Below are 17635 nucleotides of genomic sequence, written 5' to 3' on the forward strand. Positions count from 1 at the left end.
AATGATTTATAAAAAAAAATATGAGATTTTCTCCTAGAAAATGAATTATTAATTATAACTTTTCAATAAACCCAGCTTATGTGTGACACATTAAATCACATAATATGCATAGAGAAAAGTATGTAATCAAGAAAGTTTTGTTCGTGTTACCACAAGGATATTAAAACTTTTATGGGTAAATTAATTCCTTAATTACAACCTTAACCTTTTTGACATATAAGTATGTATTAAGATTTTTATCCTACGCATCTACATGCATGTGTTAATTTCAAGTCAAACAGTTGGTCAGAGACGCAAAGGGAAACGTCGTACAAACAATTATATATATATAGTATATATATATATACTATATATAATATATATGCTTCAATTTCTTTGCATAACAATACTACAATCAAAAACAATCTTGATCAGTGTAAACAATTTATTTTACATAAGAGCAATACTCTGACATCAAAAAAGCGATAATAATGGATAATGTATAGTAATAAATAAAGTATGAAATGTAAATAATGGGTATTTACAAGTATGTAAATGGCAAAGAAGCTATAACAGAGACAAAATAATTGTTTCATCTTTCGTAAATATAATCTCGTATGTATTTGCAATAGATTCTGTCGCTTGTTTGCAAAAATACATCTCACGTTAATATTCGCGTCATGTCAATCCTGTACACTTAAAACCTAGAAAACGTACAACCACAACACGTACGTACTAACATGTAAGATCCCAATGTATTTCTCGCGTAGCAATCAGGTGACAGATTCAATGAGAAATACATACTAATAGTATTCAGCATGAATGTTTATTTTCTATAATAATTCACCTATAGTATTTAGAGGGAGCACCATGATAAACATGCATACGGCTTTATATCCCCTTTGGAAAATTGATTAAAAATCTCGTGTTTATACTTCGAATTAACTTACGTTAACATAAATGCACAATTTTAATTCAGTATTCCGACATCCGCGATCATTATTCGTTTCTACCAATTTTATGCAAGAATCAAAGTTGAACTTTGATTTCAAATAAAAATATACAAGCAAAAATGTTACACGAGAATATGACAAAATATCACAGTTCCGAGCTTGAGAAGTCGCTTCTGAGAATCATGGCTCTCCCTATTCTTCTTTTATTCATATTCCAAAACAGTCATGAACTGTAAGACATTCTAGTTAACAACAATCCTACATTCTACTATGAGATTATCTATTTCAGAAATTGTAACGTTTAATAGTAATACATAGTCATATACAACTTGCTAAGGACGCTGTAAACTGTATACTGGCTGCTAAATGTTCCAAGTGAATACTGTACGTATAATGTATGTAAAAAGTCAGAGGTGATACATAGATTCAGAGCATGTGGTATAAATGAAGCCTAATTTTATCGTTTAGAGATTAATTATTGAAATGACGGAAACCGAAATAACGATGCGCAGCCTATAATATATTTTTAAGGAGAAGTGATGAATAATGTAATAATATATAATAAAAAATATCATTATTATGTATGATGTATATAATAGTTTCGTCGAAATATTAAAAGTATTAAATTCTAAGATTATACATATAAATATATTACTATCAAAAAAATATTAATAAGTTTTTAAATAGGTTTTTAAATAATATCATTTTATAAATAATATGTAAATATCCATCACTCTCCACAAATTAACTAAAACGAAAAACTAAAACATATAAAATGGAAGATGGAATGCTGGCATATAAGTTTTATGAATATGAGTTTACTCTTACAATTTATACTTTTCTGAGTATTGCATTTAATCAAAATGAATTCCTTGCATTTTTCAGTGCAGAATATAAAAGTGTGATTAATGTAGCATTTATGCACAAAGCTAAATGATAGTGTACAGCATTCCTTTCTTCTTTATATTACTCGTTTAGAATGTACAAAATTATTTCTCATTCAATATTCCTAGCATTTCTTTCAAAATAAAAAATAGGAAATAAAAAATAGATAACAAGGATGCTCCCTATGTTGAAAATATTTCCTTATTTCTTAATAAATTCTCAATAAATTCATAAAATCATAATAATGATATATGTCAATATGCTAGAAAAAACACAGACACTTCCTTGAGACTATGGAATATCAAATTGAGAAATTATTTGTACTCATAACCAGATATTACTTAGTCGAATAGACGCATCGTAAAACGGCATGACAGTCAAGGCTAAATATTTTGAACATTTCAACAAATTGCACAGTTCAAAGTTAATTGAGATTATCTCATCTCCCTCGACATAAACACAGCACTTTTAAAAAAGTAGCTGCGTAAATTTATTATCTTAATACAATACTTGTGACTAAATATTTACATCAATGCGTTTTACAGCTTCAGTCTATTAAGCTTCTGAATCGCGACAGCCTTTGAACTTTCGCAATATGCGACATTTTATGAAATTATTAAACTAATCATTTATCATAATACCACTTAAGTGTCCTACTGAGCAGGTGGCTGTGGCTCGCTGGGCATATTGGGATTTGGATATGGTGACAAAAATGAATAATTCGGATAAGGCGGTGGTGGATGAGGAAATGGAGGATAATAATTAGGTGGATGTGAAGAAGGGGGTGCATAACCTCTGTGTATATAAGGATCTGCTGGTGGAGGAGGACCATGAAACGCTGTATACATACGAGCATATTCCGTGTTGTAACTCGGGCCACCGTATGCTGGATATCCAGGGGCAGCTACTTTAAAAATTTAGTTTCAACATATATTCCTTTCATAAATAAATATATGCGAAAATAGCAAGATTTCAACTTACCACCTGGTGGATAAGTTGCTGATGAACCGGGCGCTGGAGGATAATGCTGTGAATATGGATCATACGGTCCCGGAGGATAAGGTCCAGGATAACGACTACTCGTAGGATGACTAAACGCAGTGGGTATGTGCGTTTCATCTCTAGTAGGAGTAGTCGCCACCGTTGTAGTTACCATCGCTTCTGCACCTTTCGTTTCTATAGTGTTTGCTGATGTTTTGGCAGTAGTATTAGATACTTGCGAATATGCAGGAGGCACATTCATCATTGCCCTCTCTTCTATAGGTTTTCCTACATCTGGTTGACTCTTAGAGGTATCCATTGGTAACCTAGGATTTGCCGCATGAGGTGGAACACCAGGGAAATATGTACCATAAGGAGTGGACAACGATCGTGATCGAGGATCATTATAATCGTAATATCGTGGATACTGAGCATAAGGATAACCTTGTGGAACATTAAGGGGTTCACTTTGTATACAAGTTTCACGCATACTTGGTTCCGCTGTTTTTGGAGATGTTATAGTATTTGTTCCAGTACATATGGATGTAGCAGAAGAACCAATAGTTGAATCTGTTATACCTTTAGGAACTTCTGTAGCTCGTAATGTAGGTGTCGCCGGTACTTGCATAGTCGATGATGTTGATTGTTGCGTTAACAATGGTGGTAATGAGCCAGATGATGTTGGTTGTGTTGCAACTTGCGCCGCAACTTGTGGTGCAACTTGCGGTGATGCTTGAGGTATTTGTGATGGTCCTTGCGATGATAACTGGGAAGGTACTTGGGGTGGTATTTGTGTTGGTAACTGTGGTGGTATCTGAGGTAATACTTGTGACTGTACTTGCGGAGATACTTGTAATGGCATTTGAGATTGCATTTGTGATGGTACTTGCGACTGTATTTGAGGTGGTATCGGCGATGGATCTTCAATTATAATTTCATCATTTGACGCATCTCTTTTTTCTTGTTGAGTTTGAAAAGCATGCCCGTAATTTGTTAATGTATCTGTTGTTTTTATAATCTCCTTTTCAATTGAAGGAGAACACTGTTTATCAATTTTTGATGTCAATTCCGTTTCCGTTTGATCGTGCTGTGTTTGAACACTTTGTGCAGTTACAGAATCTGAAGTATATACTTGACTATTTTCTTCAGATGACTTTTGTAAAGCAATATCGGTATCTGAACTGGTTACACGATTATGATTAGGATTATAATCTGTATTCGAACTTACTTCCGCAACCACATCCTCTAATCTGACTTCTTCCACTCTTTGTTCAGTTCTAACTTGTCCATCTGAGGAGTTTGAATTTTCACCTAGTGTGGAATGATCTACCGGTTCCTGCTTTATTTTTGGTAACCTTGATAGAGAAACTTGATTGGTTAAATTAACTTGACTCAAATAAGGTTTGGCAGTTGCAGTAACGACAGGTTTTGGTCTCTTTAAAGTTTCTTTGTCAGCAAATGGCCTATAATTAGGCCCGTTTCCTGGTTTATTAATCGAACGACCACTTGCTTGATTACTTGAAGAAGATTTCGGTATGATAGAAATAGCTGAATTATTTCTCAATGGAAATCCGACTTCTGGTTTTGAATTCCTTTGTGCCATTGACGATACACCTATAAATATTTCAATATAAATAATATAAATTTAAAAAATTAAAAAGGACAGGACAACTATTTTAATGAAATCATTTAATTATTAATATACCTTTCTTAGGTTCTTCTTCTCGCTTTTGTTGATTTAGTTTAAGAGCCGTTCGAATAGCAATAATTTTACCAGATTCTAATTGCATATAAATGCCTTTGGGACTTTTCAGTACCATTACTCGTTGACCAGCTTTCAATACAATACTTCCTTTATCGGGTGAATTGGTGGGAATAACAACATCTAAAGGTAATGTCATTTCTTGTGCACTCATTCCCTGCCTTTGCCATACTTCCGCTGGTATCCACCGACTTCCTGTTACACTACGCGAACCTATACCTTCAACACCACGTTGCTGCATTGGTCTAACTGAGGCAACTGGTTTAGAAGTAGTACTACTATCACCACCTCGAATTGCTCGAATTTGTAATCCACCTGCTGCAATAACTTAGTATAAGAAATATATAACCAATGTAAATATGCATATTTTACACATCTGAATTTTAGAATCAATCGTACCCCGTGTTGCAGTATTTCCAGGAACATAATTATAACTGGGCCTGGAACAGTTGGCTGCCATTTTTTCAAGTTCGTAACCACGACGAGCTAGTCGTTTTTCTGCTTGACTAAGTTTCTTATCTTTTCTATCAACTAAAAGACTTTCATGGTGGAAAGGCTGTTTCGTTAATAAAGAAGAATGGCGTTCTAATACACGATGCATCACTTCATCAGAATAACTATCTTTCGTTTGAGAAAAATCTTGTACTTGACTATCTTCTTCCCAATCCCAAGACAATGTAGTTGCTTCTTTTAATGAAAGATGAGCATCTGGATTGCATTGATCAACCACACGATCCGCCATTCCTTGCTTACTAATTTGTCTGTCATATATTTTTCTTTCTAAACAATTGTCAGTGACCAAACGGTAAACAAAACAAGGTTTCTGTTGTCCATATCTATACACTCTACAAACAGCCTGTGTATCATGACAAGGATTCCAAGAAGCATCGAATACAATGGCACGGTTAGCGCCAACAAGATTAATACCAAGAGAACCAGCACGCGTTGAAACAAGAAAAAGATGAATTTTTGGATTATTATTAAATTCATTAATAAGTTTTTCTCTTTCTAAGGCGCTAGTACTGCCATCGAGACGATAATAATTTACATTTTTAATCCAAGCATCTGTTTGCCCATCAGGATACTTCAAACTATTTCTAGCTAAAAAATCTTCAATGAGATTCAATGTAAATAACGATTGAGAAAATGCTAAAACGCGGTCACCAAGTTTAATTGCTTCTTCCAAAATACAAAAGAAAATTGTCATTTTTGCAGAAGCATCCATTAATCCTGGTACATAGCCCTTCATTAATTCTGTTGCCTGCAAATACAAAGTTTAATTAGTTATAATTTAATAAGCGTTATTTTCATGCTTTTTATATTTACCCAATCATATGGAATACCAGGGTCTTCTTTTCCTCCTGGAGAACTTTTACAATCCTTTTCTTCATCTTTTGTAAGAATTTCATCATCTGACTTCTCTTCTTTATCTTTATCTAATAAGTCTTCTTTTTCTTTCTCATCTTCTTTCACTAAATCATTTTGATTTAGACGGGGACTATGCAATGAATTAAGATTTTGCACAGATCTAGATACTGAAGTTTGACAATTTGATTCAGAACCATAACCTGAACTTGTAGAACTTGAACTATTTTGATGAATTGGTTGACTTTGCACACCAACACTTGATGTCATTTCCTTATTATTTTTGTTCTTCTCTGAAGATCCTGAGCTTTGAATGTGAGTAGTGGTTTGCTGGGACTTCGAATCCTCTGAGCGCGTATTAATATCCGAATTATGATTATTACTATAATCATAAGACTGATTTTGATAATTTTGTGATGGAAAGTAATTACTTTGATATCGATTCACGTTAGGATTTACATCCCGATAATAAGGATCATTACATTGATCAGATTGAAATGGTTGAGAATAATTTCTTTGCCAATAAGGATCCTCCGAACTCTTCATTTGACTTACTTGATTTGAATGTGCTCCATCTGTTGAATAATTTGGTACAACAGTATTCTGAGATGACGTTTGATTTATTGAATAATTATTTGTAGGATTGGTAGAGGAACTACCACTTTGACGATCTGTTGAAAATTCATGGGATGTGTTGGCTGTTGGTGTATAAGTTTGAGTTTGTTGTTGATTATCTGGTCTGGAATACAATTGATCACTTTGATTTATAGAACTCTGTGTTTGCTGATTTTGAGAATATGGAAGAGCTTGATTCTGAGATTGTGATATCTGTCCTTGTTGAGAAGAACTATACCTATGAGTTGGAGTTGATGGTATTGATGTTGGACCTTGATGATTAGACCCATAGGCATGATTTGCATTTGATGGAGTTCCCGTTTGGCTTTGCATATTAGGTGGATAAGATTGATTTTGTGGTGTTGATGGAGATACAAGATGTGAATATCCATGCATAGTACCTTGTGCATTAGAAACTGATCCCTGCTGATCTTGAGCATATCCATGTGTTTGAGTAGGATTTGAAGCTGATTGGCCAGTGGGATACGAAGATGAATTTTGTGGTACATTCATCTGATTTTGAGCTGCTGTAGAATATCCACGCATTTGATTTTGTGGAATTGATGTTTGATTTGATGAATTTGTCATATATGGATGAGGTTGATTCTGTGGCATAGTGTTTGGAGATTGTTGACTAAAATTGAGTGATGTTTGTGGTGAAGGGTTTGGATTTACTTGAGTAGGATAATTGTGGGGTTGATTTGATATTGGAATATTTTGTGACTGTGAGCCACCATAAGTATGAGAAGAACTTTGCAAAGGAAGATTTTGATTTTGTTGATTGGGTGAAAAGCCACGATTTTGACCAGATGTTGTACTCTGCCCTTGTTGATTTGCAAGATATGCAGCAGTTGGTGTTTGAGATGATGAATTTTGACTTTGTTGATTTGTGTCATATCCTAATGTAGAATTTTGTAATGGTTGACCTTCATTTCGTGAATATATAGTATTTGTTTGCCCTGCTGCAGGATTATAATTTTGAGTCTGATTTGGTGTATATGAAGAATAATCAGGTAATGGCATATTTGCAGATTGGTTTGGCATTTGCGATTGAAAAGAAGACTGATTTGGAACTTGAGAATAATTATTAGATCCTTGATTTATATTTGATCCATAATTACGTCCATGATCTTGATAAGGATAAGATTGACGTGGAAACATTCCAGATACTTCATAATTATTCCCTTGATTTTGATCTGAACGAAATTCTGAATTGGAAGTAGCAGTTGAATACCTTTGAGAATGATTATTTGTAGACTGCTCACTGTTTGGTATATAATTTTGTGATTGATTAGGATAATTTTGTGGTGCATTATATCCTGGAGTTTGTGAATATGTTTGAAATGATTGATTTCCATATCTTTGTGATCCTTGATTATTGTAAAATTCATTGTATTCTCCATGGCTATTTTCATTTCTATAATATGTGTTTTGATCACTTGATCTATAATTCTGATAACCATGAGGATAAGAATTTTGAGATATAGAATTTGAATACCCTGAATTATTCATTGGCATAGGAGGATAATTAGAATAATTGTTTTGTTTTGGAGTAGTATGTGAATTATCATTTTCTACATTATCAGTATTAGATGATGAAGAGGAATTAGGTTGAACACTAGCTGCTGGTTTATTTTTTATAGTTGTATTTGTTTTCTTTCCTTTCTTGGATTCCCCTTTTGGTTGGCGTGCTTTAGAACGTTTACCTCCTGGAGTAGATTTTTCACCAATTGTTTCCTCTAAATCTAAATCATCTTCTTCATTAGCCTGTCGTTTACGTAAAAAGTGATATAGGATATCAGGATGGTTCCAAATTTTACAGCATACTGCAAAAGCTTTCAATGGATTGGGAACAGCACGTGTTTTAACTACTTGATTCATAAAGGTATCATATAGTTTACGTTGATGTGATGTCATCCGAACAAGAAGAATGTATTCTTCTTTACGTGGTAAGGAAACTTGCAATACAGAATGAGATCTTCTTTGTACAAAACCTTCTAACAAAGCATGTAACACATGTGCACGGTATCTCATTAAACGTATGTCTTGTGGTGTTGAATCAATACACTGCCCATTCTGAATTGGTCGTTCAAACATATTACAAAATTCACTTTTAGTTCCCAAATAATTAGGTCTTACAAAATCAACCATACACCAATATTCCAATAGATTATTTTGTAATGGATAACCAGTTAATACAATTCTACGTTTTGTGCGCATTTGTTTCAAAGCCATACTGATGCTAGCATGGGAATTTTTTATTCTATGACCTTCATCACATATGACTAAATCAGGTCCTGGATTAACTAAAGCTGTATGCATTTCATCTAATAATCCTTTATTCTTGTCTTCTTCCTCGACATCAACAGTATCTTTGAAAGGTTGTCCACGTTTCCTTTTTGCTTTGTTTGGCTTTTTTAAAGACAATTGTCTGTATAGTTCATATCCGATCAACAAAACACCACCTCCTACTTGCCAATCTTGAATTACCTTGGCTCTTGCTGTCATAGTTTTATGAGAATCATTTAAAATATGTAAACGAAAATGCCGCGGTCTCATTTCCATACCAATAGGCGAATCTACACTAAATGGAGTTTTAACTTTCTCAATTTCCTTTTTCTCTTCATTCGATATTTCTTCTTTTGTTGTACAAGTACTTTCCTCCTTTTTAACTATTTCTTCTGGCTCTTTCTTTACATTAACTTCTGCATTCATAGAAGATAAAGTACTTTTAAAACAATCTTTTCTTGATTCTTGATCTGATTGTTGAGTTGATCGATTTGTATAATTAGAGAAAGTATTAGTAGAATTGTCAAAATTAGGATATATGGACCCAGAGTGATGACTTTCTACACCATGATACAAAGTGCTAGGATTTCGAGTTTCAATACCTGGATATATAGGAGCTTGTGGCCGATTCTCTAAACCAGGATATATATTATTAGAATTCTGATTTTCCATGCCAAATTTTGTATCTGACATGTTTGACCTTTGTTGCATGCCATGACAATTTACTTCTGATTTTATCGATTCAAAGGTAGACATTGGATTAGGATTTGTATTATACAATGCATTTTGTGAAATATCTCCGTGATAATTTTCATTTATGTGTACTTGCGAATTTGATATATTTTTATTCAACATATTATCTTGTACATAACCAGGCATCATATTGTGAGTTTCATATCCTGGATGAATATACGGATTTTCTGGCATAATATTCATAGGTTGGGACGTATTTTCTTGTCCAAAACGATGAGCTGATTCTGTGCTAATAGGCCTTGAAATATTTGACATACTTGACATATTTGACATGTCACTCTGATTCCCACTTTCATCCTTAACTTCTTGTTTAAGCTCAATAACAGATTCTGATTTAATACCAGAACTTTTACCATACTTTTCCGGAGCATTAGGATCCTCATATGGTAACCACATATTAAATTCCGCTAACCAATTTTGCAGTGTATTAATGGGCATAATACAGAGGACTGTTTTAGAAGTAGTACAGCGAAAAAAAATATCGCAAAAACTAGCAACTTGAAGTGTTTTTCCTAAACCCATACTGTGAGCAAGGATACAACCAAAACCAGAACTAGTTTTGAATCTTTCAATACTTTCAACAATATTATCATAAAGAAAACGAATACCACCAATCTGATGAGGTTTAATAATACGAGCTACTTGTGGAGCTAAAAATACATTAGGTTCTGTTTCAGGATGACCGACATTTATTAACACTCTACCATGTTCATCTGGAATGTTATATCTATCATTAGTATGCATGCCAGAATTGGATGGATCATCTTCGTTGTCTGTTTCTTCTTCACCACTTGGGTCACTTAAAACTATACAATCATCATCTGAACTTTCACTAGAGCTAGATATCGTAACCACATCTTTGCCTTTAGCTGTTTTTTGAGACTTTGGCCCAGTTGATATCTTTTTAGCAGCATGTATTTGTTTCTCACGTAAAGTTTCTTCAGCTTCTATATCTGAGATTTCAGAATCTGAGTAATATTCAGATCTATCCATAGGTTCCTTTTTAGGAACTACAGGAGATATGCTAACAGAAGGAGTCATCATTCGAATTCTTTGTTGTAACATATTGGGACCACTAGGTCGATTTGCAATTCGCGAAATTGATGTTTGTGCTCCTTGGTAAATACCTCTACCTTTTTGCCATCGGGAGCCTTCTACCGATCTTTTTTGTATTTGATTTGTTTGTATACCAGAAATAGTCGGAAATCCAGTACTAGATCCACAATTTACTTTAAGGAGCACCGTGTTTGGTCGAACTGGTCCAGATGGAGATGATTGTGAAATAGTAGTACCTGCTTGATTTTGTTTTCCTTGTAAAAGACTAATTACTCTTGTTTTTGCTTTCATATTTTGTCTAGTTATTACCATATGTCGTTGAACTTCACGAATTAGTCTTTGTTGTTCTTGTACCCTTCGAAGACGTTCCATCTCTTGCCGCTGAGCTGACAAAGTAGCTTCATCAAGTTGAGTTTCATCCATAACTTCTCGAATATTTCTTCTCATGTTTGCTAATTTCTTTTCTGCTTTTGTTTCACATTCTGACGCAGATCCTTCAGTTCCATCATCTTTTTTCTGCTTCTTCTTAGCTGTATCAGAATGTTCTGAATCAGCATGCCTCTTATTACTCTCTGTTCCTTCCTCCTCCATGGCATGACCTTCATGTTTGTCATTTTCATGTCCTATGCTTCCTTCATCATCTGTATCTTTTGAAATTGGTTTTCCAAGTAAGTCTGCTTCAGACACTTCCTGACCCTCTATTGGGGCTCCTTTTAAAGAATTTAAGGATTATTAATACTATAATATTAGAGTTCAAAAAAATTACAAATTTAAAATCCATAATATTATACAAACCTTCTAATGGCAAAGTATCCAATATATTAACTGGTTCTTCATCATCCTCTTCAGCTTGAGAATGATGTTGCCTTTCTGATTCTGCCCGTACACCAATTTGTGAATCAATTGTCTCATCTAAATCCATGTCGTCCCCTGATCCTTCTGAACGTATTTCTTCTATTTCTTCCGACTGCAATGTATCATTTTTCTTGTCATGTTCTCCATCAGATGTTTCACCGCTAGATTCCTCTGAACTTTCATCATTTCCTGTTTGAGGCTCTACATTATTCATGTTTGTGTTTGTTACAGTTTCATTCGACATTATCGTTTCATTAGGCTTAGGGCCTGGGCGAGGAGTCACGCGTTCTATAGTGACATCCCCAATACGTGTTAAAAAACTGTCCAAACTATTTGACATGATGTGTAAAGTCCATTAAGTCACAATATATTTTACTAAAATTTTATGTGAAGTCATGGAATGTCTTGTCACTTTCATTCCTGCATCACACTACCAAATAAGTTGTCATATCACTTACATTATTTATCCATAATTTTATTTTCTTTTATGCCTGCAATAAGAAATGTATTCCTTCATAAGTTCATTTTCATAAAATGATAATGATTTGTTACATTTATAAATCACTTATAAAAAAAACTATAACAATAAAAGCAGTTCTAACTAAATTTATACAAATTAACATGTAAGTAAGAAAAACTAAAGACTAACATTAGAAACACAAAGTACACGACACAAAACAAAAATATTGCACTTCATATGCGTTTAATATAAATTAGATTTGACAATTTATTAAATTCTCAATGTTAAAACACAGTATATAATAATTAAAAGTAAATAATAGTTCATTGCATATTTATGGAATACATTGCTATATCACATACAATTGTGTTTCAAATAATACAGCTATGCAGTAATACAGTTGTATTTCATACAAAAGTGAAATATATAAAACAATATTCACTTTGTTGTATACAAAGCAACACAAATAAACACATTCAATTAATATTAAGATTAAAATATCTAAACATTAGGACAGAAATTGATAATTATAATTTTACACTCGAAGAAATGTTTACATGGAAGATTGTATGTGTTACATATTATTGAAATTCCCTTATAAACTCTTAAAAACAAAATGTTTCAAAACGGTATATAAACCATACATTGTATTATAAACACTTAGAATTAAACACACTTGTTGAAAAAATCAGTTTAGTCACATTCTCGAGCTTACGTATAAACTCTAACAGCAACGATTTGGACGATACTCTTTAATGAGAAGATCATAGCGGAAGCACAATTTAGTCTGTGACAACGTAACCGAGGAAATCGAAATAAGATATTCATAATGTTCCACGTAATTTGGATTAGGAGCTGTCAAACAGAGAAAATGAAAGCAGCCCAGAATGTTTGTTTTTGGTTGAACCGATCCGGTTCGGACGATTAATACTAGGAAGTCGCGTCGTTTAGCAACCGGCGTCAACACGAATCTCACACGCATCGAATTCTACTTGTGATCCGCAGTTACGACTGCTTAATTAGCTGTTAATTGCGGATTAAAAATAATGACACACACATACACACGTCCGATGGACGCCATAGCGTCGTTGTTCGCCGCTCGACGATTACGGTTCTCCGCAATGTCCGAAGATCAGCGAACAAGCCTTGTCACTTGGGTTAATGTACGCATCGTTTCAACCCCGTCATTTGAGTTATTTTCATCTAGAATGCATAGTGAAGCCACGAGGATTCACTCTGCGACCGAAACTTCACTTAAGCTCGCACGCGTCGCTCTCAAGCTTTCCGCGGCATTTTTTTTTTCACACACTTTTTCTAACAAGTATATTCCACTCGGTGGAACGCCATCTTGACTGCGCTATGAGACACATCCGCTGCATATTTGCGAGGGAACGACATCGCAACTTTATTTTACGTTTAGTTTTTTCCTCATTCTCTTACATTTCACTAATCCTTTTAATAAACAATAATCTTTATACTTCGAATAATTGTCACCAAAAAAATATTCATCTAACTGCATAAAAACATTAATGTGATTAGCCTTGTATTTTTTTTATTATTCAGATTTTCATGCTTACAAGAAATACTATTTAGTAACTTTAATTACAGTATATTTAAATCAAATACATTTAAGTATATTTCAGTATATTTAAATTTAATGAATGATTTAGTTTAAACTCATTAATACTCATAAAAAGTTATAGCAAAGACTATTTTATTCGTATTGTCATTACCTTACAACTTCTTAATTTTTATAATATAAACATACAGTAAAAATATTACGTGTCTTCTTTTCATATAAATATCTGTAGGTTATAGCAGTCATAATATTTTTGTCATTTTTAACGTAAACATTCATATCCTTACTTATTAAGTACAAGAAGCTCATATATATATAGATATGATTATACAAATATCATATATAATTAAAAATAATACGATATAATACTTAATACACTACATATGGGATATATGTATCAAGTTTTGTTACTTTAAACTAATGAAATATTAAATTTATGAAACTAAATGTCTTTTCATTGATTCATAGAATATATGTATAGCATTAGTATAGCATAAGTATATATGTATAGCATAAGTTGTTGCTTATGCATTGCACATGATGTGATATCCATTTATACTAAAGTGCTGACAATTTACATTTAAAAGAAATAAATAATACTATTCGCATTGACCTGATACAAAGATAGTAAAATTTAGTTCGCACTTTCACACGCATCAATCCAATCATTATACACATCTAAAGGTTCTGAAAGCAAATTAATTGTAGTTTGAAAGTCTTCTAAGCAGACTCTGCAAGTAATTCTAGCTGTGTTCCTTGACTTATCCCTGCAAATAAAAAAAGAAAGTGTTAAAATTGAAAATTAAGTAGTATAAGAATTGTCGATAAATGAATTATACGTACATCTTAACCTCGCATGATTTTTCATGATTGCAAAACGGACAATTAAATTGTGTATCTAGCGGTTGAATAGCTTTCTTTTTACTTGGTGGCTTCCTTTTACTTTTTCTTCGCCCCATTACGTTTAAAGTGTATCAAATTATACTGATTCACCAATTTGTATCAAGCTTTGCTACTATTTGTGTTGTGACTGTCGCGTATAATGACCGAACATAGAGTATAACGCCATGTGCTTCAAGAAAAGTTACTATATATCACTAGGTTTGTATATATATACATATAAAATACGTTATATAACTTTGAATATGTATCGCATAACAAATTTGAGAATTACAATCTCATTTCGTATAAAGTAATTAAATTATTAAATTATTATAGAACGAATTATAAAATTAATGACTAAGTATCATATATAAAAAAATTAAATATAAAGGAATTTATACTATAGGAAACATAAAGGAATTAAATAATAATTACCGCTATTGCTGTAATGAGTACTTTCAGTGTGTATCCTTTAAAATAAGTAATTTCACAACATCTCATGTAATTTGTAAAACATTGCACGTAATTACAAAAATAACCTTAATTTTGTACAGAAATTTATCAATACCTTTCCCATCAAAAAGGGAAGCAGAAATTGCTTATCAAGTACTAATAGTTGATAAAGAGCCCTCAAGAGGTAGTATTACAAAGAAATTGACACTAGATAATAATTTATTACAAATGTAAGTTTTCCCATATGCATTGTAATATCATAAGCTTAAATATATGCATATTTCATTGTACTAATCTATAACACTTTTTATAGATTAATTTGTGGAACTGAAGCACGAAAAGTTAGAGTGGCATTAACATCATTTTTTGATAGTTTAATTTTAGTAACAGAAACTATGCAACTTCTTGGTCCACCTGTACCAACTTACAATTATTATTAAGTAAATATTCATTGTCAAAATTATTTCCATAGCATAACATATATAAAATGGAACATACCCCAGCTCCATATGGACCAAGATCTGTTTATGGATATGCTTTATACATAGGTTCAAATATGTTATTCCTTTTATTCCTGGTATGGGCCTTAATACCAGATCAAATTTTACATAATTTAGGACTAACATATTGGCCTTCTAAATACTGGGCTGTAGCAATACCAATTTGGGCTTTAACTGCCCTTGCTACATTTGCATTTATTATTTACCCAGCTATAAACTTATCTATGACTCCAGATATTAATGATATCACTACTATTACAGATAAACATTCACGTCCTAAAAAAGAAACTGTTCCAGGTGGTATACCTTCTGTGTATGATATTCCAATAACAGAAGTTTGTAGGAAGTTGTATTTAGCAAAAAGAAGTAACAATAAATGACATTAAAAATTTATATATTTTGTTAAAGGTGTTAAATAAGATGTAATAACCTATGAAATAAATTTGAAATAATATAATATAAAAAATTTTAATATTTTACAATATATTCTGAGAGTTAATATTTTGAGAAATTTAGTTTAATAATTTTGCAACTATAATGTTAAATTTTTATTTAGTATTACTTTAGTATTACTTTAGTATTACTTACAGGAAATTGGTCCATTACATTAAACTGATTATGTATTTCATACATTGCGCAATGTGATATCAGTAATCTTATATGGACTGAGAGAGGCGAAAAATTATATAGTTGTTAACTGTACTTTCTACATGTACACATCGAAAAAATGAAAAAATTTGTGTCGAAGGATAAAGTGCACGATCCATGGATTGATGACGAATGTGATAATATTGCAGATCATTTTCGGTCTGTAGATACTAAACGCGAAATGATTGATTTAAGAAAAAAGCTACAAGATATAATCAACACAGATGCTATATTTTGTAGTTTCGAGATGATGCCTGTAATAAGTAAGGATCTTTTGCAAAGGTTTGTATGTTATGTATTTAATAATGCTTAATGTATCTATGTTTCTATAAATAAAAATTTTTGTTACTAGCTTTTTTACAGAAATGAATAAGTACCATCCACTTTTTTATGCATTAACATGGCATAAAAATGATATGAAAGATTATTTGTCTTTAGATATATTTAATATACTCCCAAATAACACGCTCCTTCATCTTATAGCTAAAGATTTAACTTCCACTGATGTAATAATTATATTAAAGGAAGCATTAGAACATGGCATACGTAATATTTTTGTGTTAAGGGGTGGTAATTGAGAATTGTTATAAAATGTTTCATGTTTAAAAGACTCTATTTATGAGATGAAAGTTTTCATATTAATTGGATTTTGTAAAAAAAAATTTTAGATTCTACAAAGTCAAATAGTGAATTTTCACATGCAATTGACTTAGTACGTTTTATAAGGAATCAATTTGGTAATATATTTTGTATATGCATTGCTGGTTATCCAGAAATGCATCCAGAATCATCATCTAAAGAAATGGATTTGATTTATTTGAAAGAAAAAGTAATTAATTTCTTTCACTTTATTATTTATTTATATATATAAAACGAATATGTTAACATTAATTTTATTTAAAGGTTGATGCTGGTGCAAATTTTATTATCACACAAATTGTCTTTGAAGCAAATATTTTTATTAAATTTGTGAATGATTGTAAAAACATTGGAATTAATATTCCAATTATCCCAGGTATTTTTCCAATTTTGAATTATACATGTCTCCAAAAAATGGCCAGAATTTGTAATATCAAAATACCTAAAATTATTTTAAATACTTTGGAATGTATAAAAGATAATGACGAAGAAGTACACAATTATGCAGTAGAAATAGCTACAAATATTATAAAAAAAATTATTGCAAGTAAAACTGCTTGTGGATTCCATTTCTTCACATTAAATAAGTAATTGTTCACTCTAATAGAAAACATATAACGTAAGATGTGCTTATTTATATTTATTTATATATTTATGAATTGTAGACCATCATTATCATTGGAGATATGTGATAAACTTAATATCTTTCACTAATTTTGCTTGAAAATGGAAGAAGTTTAAACAACTAAATAATTCTATTACTAAGATAAATAATAGTAAATATGGGAGTCTGCATATGATCTTAACAAATATATCGGTTTAAATGTATTCATATTACGCGCCAAATTTCTCATTAATTACCAATTCTCGAAACTCTCTATACTGGAACAACAGTGAAATATTAACATATTAAATTTATTACACGAATGACATAGGATCTCTATTAAAATTTATTGTACATTTTAATCTCTATGAATGTAC

At 32.0% G+C, this 17635-nt stretch overlaps 5 protein-coding genes across 11 annotated transcripts; 3 read left to right on the forward strand and 2 right to left on the reverse strand.

Moving 5' to 3' along the window:
* Positions 1–410: 410 nt before the first annotated feature.
* Positions 411–13351, reverse strand: LOC138184900 (uncharacterized). Of its 5 annotated transcripts, none has more exons than XM_069123328.1 (7): positions 13015–13351; positions 11434–11984; positions 5887–11348; positions 4960–5821; positions 4504–4878; positions 2799–4412; positions 411–2724 (listed from the first exon to the last, which is right to left on the reverse strand). In XM_069123328.1, exons 2-7 carry the CDS (start codon positions 11831–11833, stop codon positions 2471–2473), a joined length of 8967 nt encoding a protein of 2988 aa, XP_068979429.1. In that variant the 5' UTR covers positions 11834–11984; positions 13015–13351; the 3' UTR covers positions 411–2470. The 5 variants fall into 5 exon arrangements, with proteins under 5 accessions (XP_068979429.1, XP_068979430.1, XP_068979428.1 ...); XM_069123329.1 differs by having other exon boundaries at positions 13011–13351; XM_069123327.1 differs by having other exon boundaries at positions 12630–13351.
* Positions 13352–14111: 760 nt separating this feature from the next.
* On the reverse strand, positions 14112–14556 carry LOC138184909 (transcription elongation factor 1 homolog). The gene is made up of 2 exons (XM_069123356.1): positions 14376–14556; positions 14112–14299 (listed from the first exon to the last, which is right to left on the reverse strand). Exons 1-2 carry the CDS (start codon positions 14489–14491, stop codon positions 14167–14169), a joined length of 249 nt encoding a protein of 82 aa, XP_068979457.1. The 5' UTR covers positions 14492–14556; the 3' UTR covers positions 14112–14166.
* Positions 14557–14646: 90 nt separating this feature from the next.
* LOC138184908 (EKC/KEOPS complex subunit Lage3) lies at positions 14647–16097 on the forward strand. Of its 3 annotated transcripts, none has more exons than XM_069123354.1 (4): positions 14647–14879; positions 14969–15097; positions 15181–15307; positions 15958–16097. In XM_069123354.1, the coding sequence occupies exons 1-3, from the start codon at positions 14863–14865 to the stop codon at positions 15305–15307; spliced, it is 273 nt and encodes a 90-aa protein (XP_068979455.1). In that variant the 5' UTR covers positions 14647–14862; the 3' UTR covers positions 15958–16097. The 3 variants fall into 3 exon arrangements, with proteins under 3 accessions (XP_068979455.1, XP_068979456.1, XP_068979454.1); XM_069123355.1 differs by lacking the exon at positions 15958–16097 and adding an exon at positions 15665–15833; XM_069123353.1 differs by lacking the exon at positions 15958–16097 and adding an exon at positions 15416–15552.
* PIG-P (phosphatidylinositol glycan anchor biosynthesis class P) lies at positions 15300–15833 on the forward strand. Its single transcript, XM_069123352.1, has one exon. The coding sequence runs from the start codon at positions 15355–15357 to the stop codon at positions 15745–15747; it is 393 nt and encodes a 130-aa protein (XP_068979453.1). The 5' UTR covers positions 15300–15354; the 3' UTR covers positions 15748–15833.
* LOC138184905 (methylenetetrahydrofolate reductase (NADPH)) lies at positions 16095–17582 on the forward strand. The gene is made up of 5 exons (XM_069123349.1): positions 16095–16297; positions 16368–16585; positions 16684–16844; positions 16919–17241; positions 17320–17582. The coding sequence occupies exons 1-5, from the start codon at positions 16095–16097 to the stop codon at positions 17366–17368; spliced, it is 954 nt and encodes a 317-aa protein (XP_068979450.1). The 3' UTR covers positions 17369–17582.
* Positions 17583–17635: the final 53 nt, after the last annotated feature.

Source organism: Bombus flavifrons, chromosome 11 (genome assembly GCF_040668555.2).
Source record: "Bombus flavifrons isolate JBK064 chromosome 11, iyBomFlav1_principal, whole genome shotgun sequence".
Lineage (NCBI taxonomy): Eukaryota > Metazoa > Arthropoda > Insecta > Hymenoptera > Apidae > Bombus > Bombus flavifrons.